The 15858-nt window shown below is 42.0% G+C and overlaps 1 protein-coding gene across 3 annotated transcripts in view; it reads right to left on the minus strand.

Annotated features, from left to right (window-relative positions):
* The window catches only part of ABHD12 (abhydrolase domain containing 12, lysophospholipase), a 47441-nt gene that overhangs the window by 8548 nt on the left and 23035 nt on the right, over window positions 1–15858 (minus strand). For all 3 annotated transcript variants that reach the window (XM_027794093.2, XM_027794091.2, XM_055815934.1), the window contains 4 exons: window positions 13362–13486; window positions 9917–10022; window positions 7384–7503; window positions 4525–4555 (listed from right to left, as the gene is read on the minus strand). In XM_027794093.2, coding sequence (XP_027649894.1) covers window positions 4525–4555; window positions 7384–7503; window positions 9917–10022; window positions 13362–13486 — 382 coding nt within the window. The remainder of the gene's footprint in view (window positions 1–4524; window positions 4556–7383; window positions 7504–9916; window positions 10023–13361; window positions 13487–15858) is intronic.

Here is a 15858-nt window from a genome sequence, read left to right on the forward strand (position 1 = left end):
ATTCTAAACCTTCTAATGGGCAAAAGGAAATCATCTCGTATGTAAAACCAAAACTATTTCTAGTGTAATTGAAATCTTGATAACCTGAACAATTACGTTCAGTTCTCAATTAGTACATTAAAAAAAAAAGGGGGCGGGGGAGAAAAAGAGGATAACACGGAAAAGAGGGGTTATTCAGTTAAGGTGGCTACTCAGCTCCTTTGCTGAGGGGACTGTGATGGTTTCTCCCACTTCCCTCTAGGATCCATCCAGGGCTAGTTTTCATCCATTTCAGACACGCACTGGATGTTTCTTTCTCTTCACTGGTCTGATCTGGGATGTAACATGAAATCACACTTTACAGGGCATGTTCAACATACATTGGACACATTGTCTTCGTTACCTCTAAACCCATTTTTGCTCAGCTCCCAAGTCTGCATCTCTTTAGCTGACCACTGGCAGGTTGTGAACAGCCCAGGGCCATCTGGAGTCAGCCTGTGCCTTGCTCCATGCACACTCATAACTGCGTTCCTCTGCAATGCCCCCTGTGTCCCCTGCTCCAGAGTTGCTGCTGTCATACCAGGCCTGTGCTCCTCTACACTATGCTGGGTGCCATCAGTGTTTCCTTTGACACGGAGTAACTGTATCTGTAACTTGTACACAAAAACATTACAGCGGTTTTCTCTACAACACTATCTGCATGTGAAGTGTTACTATCTGTAGCGTAGATATAGCTATGCCGTGTATTTATACAAAGCTCAGCAAAAGTAAAACCAGCTAGCCAGTGGCCACCTGTTTGTTAGACAATTGCTTTTATGGCTAAACAAGCTCAAAACAGTGCACCTGGGTGCTCCAAAGCAAGGTCAGAAGAAGCCTTACAAGCCTCAGCCATCTAACCAGCTGTGGTAATCCTATACACACTGGGTCACAAGGCTGCAGTTTCGCTTTTTGACAGTCCACCAACTGCAGGCTATCACTCACTAGCCCAGCTAGGATACTGAAGACCCTCCTGTGGCTCAAGGCTTCTCACCAGGATCAAGCAATGGATTTTCTCTGAGTGTTTACCCTGCCAGTGTGCCTCCTGATAGCCGGCACAGGTCTGAGGGCAGTACATAGGTCTTCACTGTAATGTACTGCCATTACTCAGTTGCTGCATGCTTGATTTTACAGCCAATGCAGCTCGCGCAAAGACTAAAATTGCTATGAAGATGACAACTACAGGATGCAAAGACAAATTCAAAACCCCTGCAATGGCAGGACACCATTCTCGAGGTCACTGCAGGCCAGAGCCGTGCTTGGTGGTTTGGACAGCACAGTGCTGCGGCAAATCGGGTAACTGCTGGTTGCGTAACATTCACTACCTTCAGGGCTCACTGCACCACAAGCTGGACTTCCAGTGTTAACAGCTGGGTTAGTATTTGTTGCAATTTTTTAAATGACACACCTAGTGGTACTAGGACTATCGCAGCATACAACTGCAATGATACCTGTAAGCTGAGCATTACCTTCTAAAGGAATAGTATAATTTTAACCTTAATGGCTTACATAGACAGATATTGGGTGGAGTTATAAACAATTAGACAATTTACTATAATTTGGGGGCACACAGTGATGCATACAAGTAAAAATGGAGCTTACACTCACAACTGACACCTGACTGGAAATTGAGAAAGCATCTCCATTGTCCCACTCAGATCTAAATGGTCATCTGAAGATGTAAAGCCAGTAACTTCACGTATGTATCACAGTTTGCTCTGCTGCTTTCTGCTTCCCACACACACAATAACATGTTACATCATGTTCACCCTTGCTGCACTCAGTTGTGTTATTTCTTGGCACTAGCCATAGGGTTATGCTATTCTACTACCCTTTTTTAATGCCATTTTCCCACTAACAGTTATTTGGCATTTATATTAGCAGATGCAACTGCAACAGCTTCAAAGTCACTCAGAGCTTCTTTGATTTTTGCTGTTCAGCTCTCTTAAGCAATTCCTGTTTCTCTTTCTTTGGCTCCAGATCCTTCAGTGGGGTTCCCTTGGAGGTGACAAGGTCCATACTGTGTGCACTTCAGAGCAAAGGCCCTTCACAGGGCCTTATGCAGTTGTTCCACTCCAGCATCTGCACTCACATGTTACCATTTCTTCCAACATCCTCTTGCAAATAACTATGCCAACATCACAGAGAGACGTCGTTATGTATATACAACAGCACAGTATAGAATACCACTGCAACCCAGGTAACAAGAGCAGAATAATCAGGTAAAATATTAATTAACAAATTAGGTGCTGCAGGACAGCTGTTTCCATCAGAATCACTATATACCATTTTTTAATATGCTCACTTACCTAATGGACCCCCTGACTGGACATGTAGCACCCGAAGTTCCTTCTTGCAAAGTCTGGTTTTCAGCTTTTACAGTGCTATTTTACTGCTAGTATCTCATGCAAGCTAGTCTTTTCCAGGCAATTAAAAAATTATTTAACCTGTTGACAGTTTACCTATCTTCTATACATGTTTATGTGTTGGCTGCATTGGCAACGTCTCTTCTTAATAACAAATAAATGCACTTTTAATTAGCAGCTGTTACATTTTAAACCAGACTTTTACCATCCCCTGTTTCTTCTTAAAAAATATGCCAAGTTTAACACATCCATTGCAATCATGCACACAGGACTAATGTTTCATTTTCAAAGCCAACTGTATCCCAGTTCCACTACAAACTTTATTATTCAACTGTTCCTTCAACTTCTGTCTGCTTAATTGCTGATAAATAATTAACTGATAATGTTCTCAACTCAAACATTTTTTTTTCTTTTTGATCTCCATCATAGATTTCTTTTGTTTGCACTCATGTATGCTTTGCAGCTGTGTTGTTAGGGTTGGTAACCCCCTCACTCTGGCAACCTACCCCTGCAGCAGAGGAGCATTGCTGCTCACCCCAGGTCACTGTCCCCATGGCAGCTCTGCAGCTCTGCCTTCTTCCACCTGAATATTCACCTTCCCCACCCCCCCCCACCCCCCCCCCTTCCTGCAGACAGCCCTTCAGCACCTGGTTCTCGCTCTATTTACCTCCTCGGACCATCAGTCTGACCTGCACCTCATACTGGTCCAGCCCACCAGAGAGGCCTCCAGCTTTCCTTAATCCAAGTCTAAGACCCAAAGCACAGCCCTACCCCCAAATCCTACTGCTCAGCACAGCCAAAAGCAGCAAGGAAGCAGTTCTGGTCAACAGACTTATCAATGATCTGGATGCAGGAGTTGAGTGCATCATTAGCCAGTTTGCTGATGACACCAGACTTGACTCCCTTCAGTGACAAGAAGCCTTGCAGAGGGATCTAAACAGATTGAAGCGTTGGCCAACAATTAATGAGATTAAATTTAACAAGTCTAAAATATGGATTCTGCACCTATGACACAGTCATGCTGGCCACAAGTATAAACTGGGAGGGGAGTAGCTACAGAGCAGCCTTGCAGAAAGGGATCCCGGGGTGCTGGTTGGTAGCAGGCTCACTACAAGTGAGCAGTGTGCCCTGGCAGCCAAGAGGGAAAACCACATTCTGAGTGCAAACACAGCACCACCAGACAGTCAAAAGAGGCAATTATCCCGCTGCATTCAGTATTGGTGCATCCTCACCTTGAGTACTGAGTGCAGTCCTGGGCCCCACGATTTTAGAAGGATGCGAAGGGACTTAAATGTGTCCAGAGGAGGGTAACAAAGTTGGCGAAAGGGCTGGAAGGAGCATCCTGTGTGGAGCAGCTAAAGGCTTTAAGTTTGACTAGTTTGGGAAAAAGGAAGCTGATGGGTGACTTCATTGCTCTATACAGCTTCCTGGAGAGGGGAAGTAGAGAGGGAGATGCTGAGCTCTCCTCCCCGGTTATCCAGTGATAAGACATGTAGGAATGGTTCAAAGCTGCGCCAGGGGATGTTTAACTTGGACATTAGGAAACATTTCTTTACCAAGAGCGTGATTAAACACTGGAATGGGCTTCCGAAAGAGGCAGTCCATCCCCCAAGCCTGCCATTGTTTAAAAGGCATTTAAAATGCCCTTAACATGCTTTAACTTTTGGTCAGCCCTGAATTGGTCAGGCAGTTGGACTAAATCATCATTGTAGGTCCCTTCCAACTGAAAATATTCTATTTCATGATTGTGAGTATATACAGACTGGTAACACATCAAAGAATACTCTTAAATGGTACCTTAAATTAGTATACTAGTATAATAAATCAAATTATGGCTGTGATTAAATATAATATTTTTCCCTATAAACTGTGTTATGAAAGTATTCCTGGCAAAGAACCTGGTCAGCTGAGTTGGAGCTGACAGTTAACATCAGCAAGTAAAAGGCCTTTCAAATATCTTCTAATATGGGGAAGTGTGCTCACGGCTTACAGACCCCTCTTCCCATACACACTTCATACCCAGAGGAGACTGAGAGCCCTAAGCTACACCCCACTGCCAACAGGCGGGTAATGAGCAGTCTTCTGAAGTCTGCACTTCTGATGTGTTAATGTAACTGCTTGGGCAACACAGGTAGCCACTTACCTTGTAAAGCTCCACGCGGTGATCCCCTCCTCTTGCAAAAGTCATTCATGAAGAGAAGGAGGGAAATATACACAAACAAACAAAAAAAAACGAACCACATGTGAACATTTAAGCTTCCAGAAACAGAACTTCCCAATTGCCTCAGGCTTCCAGTTTAACACAAACATGCCAAACATTAGAAACACCATTAAGTGCTTTTTCACAGGCTTCAAGGAGACAGCAAGGCTTTGCTGAGCTAGGACATACTTTTGAAGTCAACCTCTCCCTATAAACCTCTTATCGCAGCAGGTAAAGACAAACTTTTCAAGCCACCCTCCTACCTTTGGGAAAAAAAAGCCATAATACATGCAAAACAGCGTATCCCTGTTGGCTTTGCAGACCTTGCAATTCCTGCCACCAGTGCTTTCCCAGCCAGTAAACCCTGCTCTCCAAGGTGTGATACTCTCAGCAGAACTCACCACATTAACCCAAGCAGCTGGCCCCTGGATTTTCTCACCTGGCTCCAAGCACAGAGGCAGAAAAGACATGAGCAAAAGACTGAGCAGAGAAAACCAGAATTGAACACTACAATTAAGTCCAGGGGAAGAATCTGCTTTAATGTTTTGGGGTTTTTTGATAAACTGGAATCTGGTCAATAAAATGGAAAGGAGTGTGAATGTGCCATTACATGCTTTAAAATATATCCACAACATGACATGGCTAACCCAAACTTTAGTCTACTCTTGATGTAAAAGTAGATTTACTCTAGCATTCATATGAAAACTCTAAAACATTCACACTATGACTGGTGTAGTCAGTGCAACCTCTAAATCAAAATGCCACTTTCCAGACCTCCCTCTAAGAACACATGCACTTGCTGGCAAAAAGCTGTCAGCTCCAACGGTACTACAAAATACCCAATGCAGCCAAAACCACTCAGGGCAAAATGCAAGGGGTTGCTTCTAAGTAATTTTGAACGATAGAAGTCTAAAGAAGAAGATACATTTGCTTGAATAGTCACCTTTGACGTGCATACATTGGTGCCTTCACATGCATTCCTCAAAGTGCAACAGAGGGGGATCAAGTAAACATAACATTTTTGCCTCAGTTCCAGACCACTCGGGCAAACCAGAAAGCCGAGGCAGTGCCTTTTACTTATGGTTAATGCAGCCTGTATCAATAAAGCAGCCCTTTGACAAGAGACTGAATACGCAGTGTAGAAACATACAGCAATATATATTTAAGCTGAAATGGCAAAGCCAATACACCTCCAACTTCTCCAATACACAGAGTAAATCAAAATGCAAAATACATAATCGATCCGTATCTCATTCCTTCATCACAGTGGCACCTGAGGGAGCCAAGATTTAAATCTAATCAATATACACATAACAAAGATACCGGTCCCAAATTACCACCATTAAGCTGCAGAATAGCTTCCATTAGTATCATTTGCTACACCAAAGGCAAGAAAACCAAGCGAAGCAGTATTTGAAAAATAATGCAACAATTTGATTAAACCTTGTAATACATCAGCACAAGAAAACAAGGTCTGTTTCCAAAAACCCATTTGTTCATGCATTTCCTGGCTCACAGCATGCATATTCCACAACATGCCCTTGTACCAAAAGAAAACACTGCTAAAACAAAAATTTAGGTGAAAAAGGGCAACATTCCTGCAATGTAAAGGCTAGGAAAACTTCACTACCAGCACAGTTAAAGTTTCTTTGCTTTGCATCATAGAACTTTTATTTCTGCAATGTTTCTGCTCTTGCAGATACCTTTGAGCAGACATCAGCTTCAAAAGAACATGCACTGGCACTCAAAACTTGGAAAGGGGCTGATACGCTTTGTAAGATGCAGATTAGTAAGAAAGAAAACATGTTCTAATAAATGAACTAAAGCACTGTATCATGCAGAGATGTGGCAGTAAGAACATGATTCTGAGAAACATCCAGAAAGTTTCACACTGTTCTAATGGTTTTTAGCATCCAGCAACAAAGCATAGAGAAGCAACCTACTACTTTAGCTGATACACATGGTCAACTATAAAAATACAAATTTTAGAAATGCTCTTATTCCAGACAAATGTCCTGTATGTATGCAACACTTAAATGAAACCAGCACGTTACCTTTCTCTTTCCTTCTGATTTTCCTTCCCTCAGAATGTGTTAACTACTAAAATAAGCTCACAAAAGGAACTGAAAAGTTTATTTAATGCACATCAATCACATATACAGAAGCACTAATACTGTCCCGTGTCTTGATTCAGAGATCACTACACCGAAAAGTACTTCTCCCTACCTGATCTAGCAAGTGTTACAGCCTCTTGGCTTCTAGCAGGCAATTCAAGATAAACTACAATACAGATATTTCTGATAACTGCAATAAACCTATTCCAACATTCAATAAATGGAGAGGCACCATTTCTTAATACACACTTTCCTTTTAAAAGAAAGGGAAAGCACCAAACTGCTTTTAGATACTTTTTTGTTTTAATCACAGAATCATAGAATAGTTTGGGTTGAAAAGAGACCTTTAAAGGTCATCTAATCCAACCCCCAATAAGCAGGGACATCTTCAACTAGATGAGGTTGCCAGAGCGCCACATCAAACCTGACCTTGAATGTTTCCAAGGATGGGGCATCTATCACCTCTCTGGGCAACCTGTGCCAGTGCTTCACCACCCTCATTGTAAAAACACGCTTCTTCAGATCTGGTCTAAATCTACCCTCTTTTAGTTTAAAACCATTGCCCCTTGTCCTATTGCTACAGGCCCTACTATAAAGTTTGTCCCCATCTTTCTTACCAATGTGTCAAAGCTGTGGCAAGCCAGGAAAACACAGCATGAAACAAAGCCACCACTGTTTTGTGCCTCACCTTGTTCCCGCATTGCCGTGCAAGTAAAGGATTACAGGATGGCTGGAACCCAAAGCATCTTCAAACCACAACTGGTCCTTCCCTCGGGCATTCTTCCATAAGGCTGCAGGGACCGTATGCCTGTGTACAGAAGGAAAATTTATATTGTCCTGCTGCTACTCGGTGGCTACCACTCAGATTTTGAGTTCTGATCAAATCTAACTCAGGATTACACACCTCACACACCCCCTTAACAAAACCGTCATGATTAGCTGACAAATGGCCAAATTTAAAAGGCAGTGGCTAGGGTTATTTCTACATGTTCATGTCCACCACTGTTGCCTTCAAAACCCAAGGCTATGCAAGACATCAAACTTGACAGGCAAAATCAAAGCACAACTACTAAACTTCCTGCTGTTCTTGAGAAGGAATCTCAATTACTCAGCTTTCATGGCACTCAATTACTTCAATTAGCATACTTATATATGATAAACAAAATTCCCAGCTAGGTCAGCAGATATTCAGAATAATCAAAGTCAACTAGTTTTGGAAAGAATGTTTGGTAAGAGGCACATCTGACTCCATAGTCAATCTGAGGAAAAAGAGGGGCTCAGAATCCGATTAAAAGATCATGCACTTTGTTTTCATACACCCGGCTCTTGAAGGTATAACATTTTAGCTGGAAAAGCTACAATCTAGAAGAAACAGGAATTTTTAACTCACAGCTGTTATTCTGTAGGTAATATAGCTGGGCAGCCTGCTAGGAAGAATTCAACACAAGTAGAATGGACAGAGAGGAATGACAGATGGAAGAGAAAGTAGGCATTTAAATTGGATCATTACTTCAGAAGACAACCACTGAAAGAGAGTACATGCTCACAGCGATCTCAAACTGTTGAGACGGAGGCTAGCTTACAGTTGCTGGAAGTAACTTAAGTATTCAGAAGCCTTTCTGCTTGGAAGACAGGCAAACTCCACCTACCACACCTTCCTCCCAGATGTAAAGATCAGAGGACAAACCACCACAAGGGGAACAAAATGTAAAAAGTCTACTTGCATGCATGCAGCCAGCAGACATGTGTTCTGGAGAAGGAAAAGCACCCTAATAACTATGAGACCCAACTTCTCCAACTGTTCTGCCTCAAGCCTTTTGCAAGCTTATGAACAAAGCAGGCTGAAGGCTTTGTTCCAGAAGTATACCAAACACAAGACCACACACTGGCATTAAAGCAAGGGTTTAATGAAAAGTTTGTAGCCTATCTCGTAAGTATCAAGACAAATGACACTGACTCTGAAATGCCACCACAACTGCAAGTTCCATTTCAGTAAGGATACACAGTACACTTGTAAAGGAAACAAAATCTCAAGATTGCAATCTAAACTTATTCAACAGCTTAACAGGTAGAATTTTAATCGCCCAAGTGAAGATACAAACCGTTATTTATCAGCCTATCCTGGAAAGACTGAACTTCCGGCTTCTAAAGACATCTTTCACCAAAATCCACTGAAAGGGAAGGAGCCATCTTTATGTAGCAGGATATTACTGTCCCATTCAAAAGGTCATATACCCTCAAGGGAAGAGAAAATCTCTACTGCACTAGGGGATACATACAAGTTTCACATAACTGAAAACTCCAAATGCTACAGTTTACAGATCTAACATCCCTGGCTGTATTAAGGAACAGGCTCCTAACCTCCACACCTGACATGGTGCCTAGTCTTTTTTTCAGGTGTTTGCTGCTCTTGCACACATACTCAAACTGCAGGCACTTCTTTTTCTTCAAAGCTAGCAGGCACTTTTCTTGTGGCTTTGAAACTTCTGGTGTTGAGACACAATAGAAAGTGATCATGAGAAACAGATGCAGAGGCTGGTTTGAGCTGGTGTAACAACACAGGAAGCACTGAAAGCAGACCTTTTCAGACAGGAGAACCAGTCATCTGAGCTGATCCTGAGTAACAAGGAGCTAAAATGTACTGCCCTTGCTTGGGACCAAAAAATCATCTTCATGAGGACGGAATGACAAGTGAGTTCTGAGACTGTCACTTATTTTGTTAGCAGAGTAAACTGTGTGTTCTGTTCTCACCCCCTCTCCAAATCTTACATATGTTTTATACAAGAATATTCTTCCTCCTACTCTGAAACACTTTGGTCCTGTTTTCCAGTCTTCCCACACACTTATTTTGCAAAGCAAAAAATGAACAGCAGTTGAATGACAAAAATTTAATTCCTTGGGTCTCATCTGATAGGGAGACACGATCTTTGTAGTAATGCAGAACCTGTAACCTTTAAAATTCCAAATTACGAAGTTTCTCTGAATGCACAGGTTGTCTAATTGTGTTTCATGCATTACTGATTCCAGTTCAGACAAGCTCCAGAGATTCACATACTTTTCAACACAAACTCAGTTAGTTGGCAGAGGAAAACACAAGCATCCACAAATCAGAGCAGGCACTAGCTGTCACACAGAGAGCAAAAATACTGGATAGGCAACACTGAGGACAAAAAGAAGGATAAAGATGTGTGGCAAAAACTGCACAAAACAGGCTTCCTTACCACACTCCAATGGTTACATCCTCCTCTGGCTGCAGATAATAATTACAGGTGTGGTTTAAACCTTGATCCTGTGGTCTTTTCAAGTCAATGAAATATGGGACCCTCACTGCAATACAAAAACAGAAAAAGGGGAAAAGAAACCCACCATAATATGAAACCTTTTAATTTTTACCTTTATTTTCTTACAAAACTGCTTTACCAAGGTACTGGAGAGTTATACAAACTGATCCACTGTGCTGGAAAGACCTCAATACTTTTTGTGAGAAAGAATGAACAGGCTACAGCTGCAACTAAAACATGAACAAGACAGCAAGGTAAGAAGACACAAGAACCATCAAAGAACCAGCGAGCAGGCTAAAACTAAGAGGTGGAGAAGACAGACAAAGCTTCCTGGGATGCACATTTAATCATCTCTGCCCAGTCTGCTTTGTAAATCTCCCAGACACAAGACAGTCACTCCTGCTGCGTCCATGGGGTGGGTTAGCTTATTTGACAGACCTTTTACTGTTTGCATTGTAGCTGTAAAGGATGTTACCGATGGACAAACTCCCTGGAATAAAGGGTGCATTCCAGAGCTGTAACATGTTTCAGGATGACCTGTGGTTTCAGTCTCTATAATACAACAATCTAAAGGAGATACTGCATTATAGTAACAGATACCACATTGCTCTTGTCCTGTAAGACTAAGATAAATTGTGTTAAACACTGTCCTCCTGAGCCTGAGGAGAATATGCAGCTCGTTAGCCCACTCTCCAAAGACTATCAAATAATTGCCATGTCTCACAGACACTGCAGCATTTAAAAGAGATCAAGTTAGGCCAGAAACTTCAAAACAAAAATCTTACACCTCAATTCACTCTTCCAAATGTTTAACGTTCCCCAACTTCCACAATACACAGTTGTTCATTGCTTGTTATATTTAATGATTCAAACGTGAGCAACATCAGGAAAATCAAACCCCAAACATTTTCCATACTCTGTCTTCCATTGCTTGGTTCACAAGCTGCACCTTACAGACACTGTGCAATATGCTAAATGAGGGGATGTGCTTAGCCTAAATGCTTCCTTTTCCATCACTAATGCTGTATGGCCTCTCTAGGCAGCCTCTGACACACCCAGCACCAAGAGCGATGCCATAGCTAACTACTGACAGCATCCAGCAGTTTGAAGGACTCTTCTCCCAACAATTCAGGCTTTTCCCGTAAACTTGAGCTCCACTCCAGCAGAACCAGGAAGTCTGTCTCTTTGAAATTCAGTGGCATAACAATTAACATACCAGTTTTTGTGCTATTGACACCCAAAGCACTAATAATGGTGACAGTCAAATCTCATTTCACTCATCCCCTCCCCCTCGCCGAAAAAAAAAAAAAAAAATCAGTAAATATTCCACAAACATGAAAACCAAAGGAGACAACAGCCGATATTAACCTGACAAATCTGGCTCCTTCAACTGAAAATCTATACCTGTGCAAGTCTGTTTGCTCTCATGCAAAAGCATGTCGAAGAGTCCCAGACAAAGCATGCCTGCCACCAGAGACCCACTGGGTCACTGCACTGGCACTGCAGAACTTGATGACTCCAAGAAGATGGCAAGTTCTGCGGTCAAGGTCTGGACAGGCACACAAGTCACTTCTAGCAGTGATCTGGAAAAATTATCCAACTTCTCTGTGCCTTGATTTTCCCAGATATTTCTCTTGCCAGATTTTGTATTATAAAGATAAGAACAGGAACGTACCAATAGTAGTGATGGGGGTCAGGTAAGCATCTACCTCAAAGCAAGAGAAAAATACAGAAGTACAGGCTACTTCTATGTATGGCGTTTGTCACTGGGATGGTCCATCTACACACACAGACAAACAGATCGCCATCATCATCATATAGGCATACATCACATGGAGATTTAGCACATTAAGGGTTTTTTTAGTGACATGTTCCAGAGCTATTTGGTATCACAACACATCACATCAACACATCACATGATTTGTTAATCATACCAATACACTAAATCTGATCTGGTCTGTACTTATGTTTCTAGAAATCTCCGTTTTCTAAAGTACACAAGAACAAATCCAGACCTTGGTTTGGTTGGTAACATGGGAGCATGGCTATCAATTCATCTTTAGCTATCTGGAGAAACCAATGCAAGCACTTACTCCTGAAGCTCTGCGCTACTGTTTTGGAAGCAAATCCCAAACTACACAAAAGGAGGAGAAAAAGATGGGTGAGGAGTAGTGATTTATATTCAGAAAGTTAAAAAACAATATGACAGAGCAAACCCTACACCACTCCTCTGAAGGAAAAATGTCACTCTCCAGTAGAGAATTACTCAAACATGCCACTGTACTTCTATTAAGTGTGTTAGAATGTATTTTGTATAGTTTTTCATGGAAGTACTGTTACAAGTAAAATCTGACTGCCATTATATAAAGTAGTAGGAACAATGCTCCAGTGATATTACTGCAAGTACTAGTACAAGAAAGTTACGGGACAATTATTTCAGTCGCTTGGGAATTAGTAGAGGTAGGAACTTCAGGGAGACCCAACGAAGCTCTGCAAGGGCAAATTAAAATCATCACTGAAAATCAAGGTGATGAAAATGGAAGTAACCTGCATTATTCACGGTACCCAGCTGTCAGTTCTGACAATCAAGGCACAAGAGCTGGCCTGCACATGTGCACACTTCACAGTGACCGTGATCCAAAGCGTTAGAATACACAGAGCATGCAACCAAAATGATGTAAGTTACATAAAAGCAACACATCCATAGCTGGTCCTTCTAGCTTCTACAATCAAAGGAAGATATTTTTCAAAACTTAATTTTACAAAACACAAGTAAGGTTTAAAGACAAATTTAGATCACAAAGAAGTATCTTTCATACAGTGATGCTCCATCATTTTCCATCCTGTGGATACTCAGACCACGCTGGGCGACCTGGGAGCTGAGCAAGCCTGCCAGATCCACTGCACCACCAGTTTGACCAAATGCAAAGGCTAAACAGACACAAGGAAAACACTGTCTGACTGCATAAACAGGCAGGCCCCTTCTGTCCCAACCAGAATACTCGCCTGAAACCATTTTAGAAGAGTCACTGCCTGGAAAACAATTCACTGGATCTAATTTCACTGGCTTGCTGTCTATTCATGCAACTTTGTTGAACCTTTCAGAAAAATGCATTCTATATATTGCACAGTTTTCCTGAAGGAGGCCCTTTCGGCTGAAAGTTGGCTTCAGTTTGGTCACTGTATTCATGTAAAGACATGGTACAAAGACCACTAGGGCCACAGAGAATGCTTTCCAAACCGTTGTTTGGACAATTTACAGCCAGTGAAAGTACATACCCATCACAATCTGTACACATGCAGGGTGAAAGTGAAAGCAGACAAATGAAAGATAGACACTTCTCCCCTTCACCCCTCACCCATCCCAAAAGACTGAGTGACTTACCAAAGTTTAGGAAGACCAGCTTTGCCTGAATAGCAGGGCAAAGTTTTACTAGAAATGGAATGGCTATGTACACTCCCAGCAACCAGATTATTAACTTCCGCAACCGAAACCATAATCCATATCGCCTGCATTAAAAAAAAAGAGAGAGAAAGACAGTTCTGAATACAGCAGGAATTTTATGAAACAATTTTCACAACAATCTGTGTTCTTTGTGTATTTGAAAATCTGGCCATTTACTCTTTAAAGAAAACTAACTTTAAACTGTTTATGTAGCCTCAGTTGTTTGAGAGAAGCAGAAGCAACCACTGTCAGGTGATGATATGCAGCTTAGAAAAAGGGAATAGAAACTTCACTGATTATATTTGAAATCACTCCCTAAAAAGGGCTTTTTTTCCACTGATTTAACAGATTTCAAGATCTCTAAAAAATGCATTACATTTGTCTCCAAAAAGTAGCCTGACTGCACTTCCCATTTAAATCACTATCAGCGAGATTTTATTCAGTTAGATTTTCACATATTTTGAGGAACTATATGTAATGAGACAAATAAAATTACACATGAGCTTATGTCCAGACTGAAGCAGACATTTTGCCTTGTCCAGCTAAAAGGGTTCATACCTCTTATCACCGTGGAAAGCAAGTAAGTTAAGAAATTTCATAATGTTTTATATCTGCAGTATCATTTTCTGAGTCCAGACTGAGTTTGGAACAATTACCCCAACGCTTTATTTCCATTTTCTCCTAAGTATTCTGACTGGGAAGAGTAAGCTACAAAAAAACCCAAACCACTACCACAAAAAAATAATTAAAGGGATCACACAGCAGCTAGTTAAACAATTTTTCTCAAAAATATACTTTATTGCCTCAAAATAATTACCACATACACACTCATATGTATATATATCTATATACATGCATGTACATAAAAGTACACTTCTAATGATCTAGTTCATTAACATTTTATGGACAGAAACACTGAGGCCCTCAATTATCATTGCAATCAAGAACGAAAAACATGTAAACCCTTCAGGCAACGCAACTTCCTTTGCTTCCCACCAGTCTAGAGCAGGAATGATGTTGCATGCCAGTGAGCAACCAGTTCTCCCTATCGGGAACTGCTGGCAGCTGAAAGCAGAGATCAATTTTTCCAAGACACGTGAAATTATTAATCTCCCACTTGGCAATGTTTAGGAGCTGACACACTGAACCTGCTCCACACTAGTGCTGAGAGGGTTTGAACACTGTCAGCTAGTTGAAACTCTAAGAGAGCCTGAAGACCTCTTTTTTTAAGCATTTCTACAAAAAATTATTGTACAGACAGAACTGGGATGGAAATAGTTTGATCATGCACCAATATCTTCAACATCTCAACAGCTGTTGTAGCCCTAGGCTAAAGCTAAGGCTCTCAGGAACAGTTTTTCAGAACAGTGAAAAAGACGACACTCCAACACCCTACCCTGGGTAAGTTTTTGGCATGATTTCTAGAGCAGTCACAGGGAATGGGCTATCCTCTTGTCTGTCAAAACCTGCCTCCATCACACCTGTCTCCTCTCAGCCAGGAACCATATTCTGGACTTCAGAAACATCTACCCTCAAAAGCCATACACTTTTCTCGACAAGCTAAAGGAACTGCTGTTTTCCAAAAGGGAAAAAAAGGTATCACTAAGACACTGCCAACCAGCTCTGGCTGCAACAAGCCCATGATGAAAGGTTCAACAGATTTTAGTACTTCCCATGGCAAACCCGACAATGAAGAGGTGAAGAAAGCCAGCCAGGCTTCCAGTGACATTTCCACACCTCAAGCCCAGTTTCCCAAAGTATTAAGGAGAGCAGAAACAGCAAAGGACTGGCAGGAGGAAAATACAAAACAGGGGCTTTAGAAGAACATTAGTGAGTACCAACACCTTAGACTGACCCACCTCTGCCCCACGGAGAGCAGCAAATAGAGGAGCAGGTGGCAGAGGCCCCAAGCGCACAAGCAGGAACAAGCAACACGTGGTCTGCCTGCAGCTGTGGTCTTTGAGAGGGGCCCAGCAGACATACCCCAGAGCCAGGGTTTGCAGACCAGTCCACTGTGAAATGCTGTAAGGTCAGCTAAATACACACACAAACCCCACAACTTTGGAAAAAAAGCCACACAACGTTTTGCTTGAGCTAAACTGATCACAGCTCTCTACTCTCAAAACGAGCTTTCCACAACCACCCCCACAATTAGCACCTACTGCCTATTTCCATCGTTGGAACGGGTTTATGGAAGAGAAAGGGAAGAGAGATCACTGAAGGGTAGGTAGCTGCATTTAGATGCTGAGCAATCAGGATATAATTTAGCCCTCTTCAAAGAGAGAAGTGTCTTTTTGTTAAAACTTTTTGTCTCATTTGGCTGGTTGCTCAGTTGACACCACCTGGCAGTTTCCTCTCGCCTCACACTTGCGAGGTGACTGCCACTCACCCCTTCCCACTGAGAGCAGTAACGTGGTGAGCAACCAGGCAGGATGGG

This window comes from Falco peregrinus, chromosome 11, assembly GCF_023634155.1.
Source record: "Falco peregrinus isolate bFalPer1 chromosome 11, bFalPer1.pri, whole genome shotgun sequence".
Lineage (NCBI taxonomy): Eukaryota > Metazoa > Chordata > Aves > Falconiformes > Falconidae > Falco > Falco peregrinus.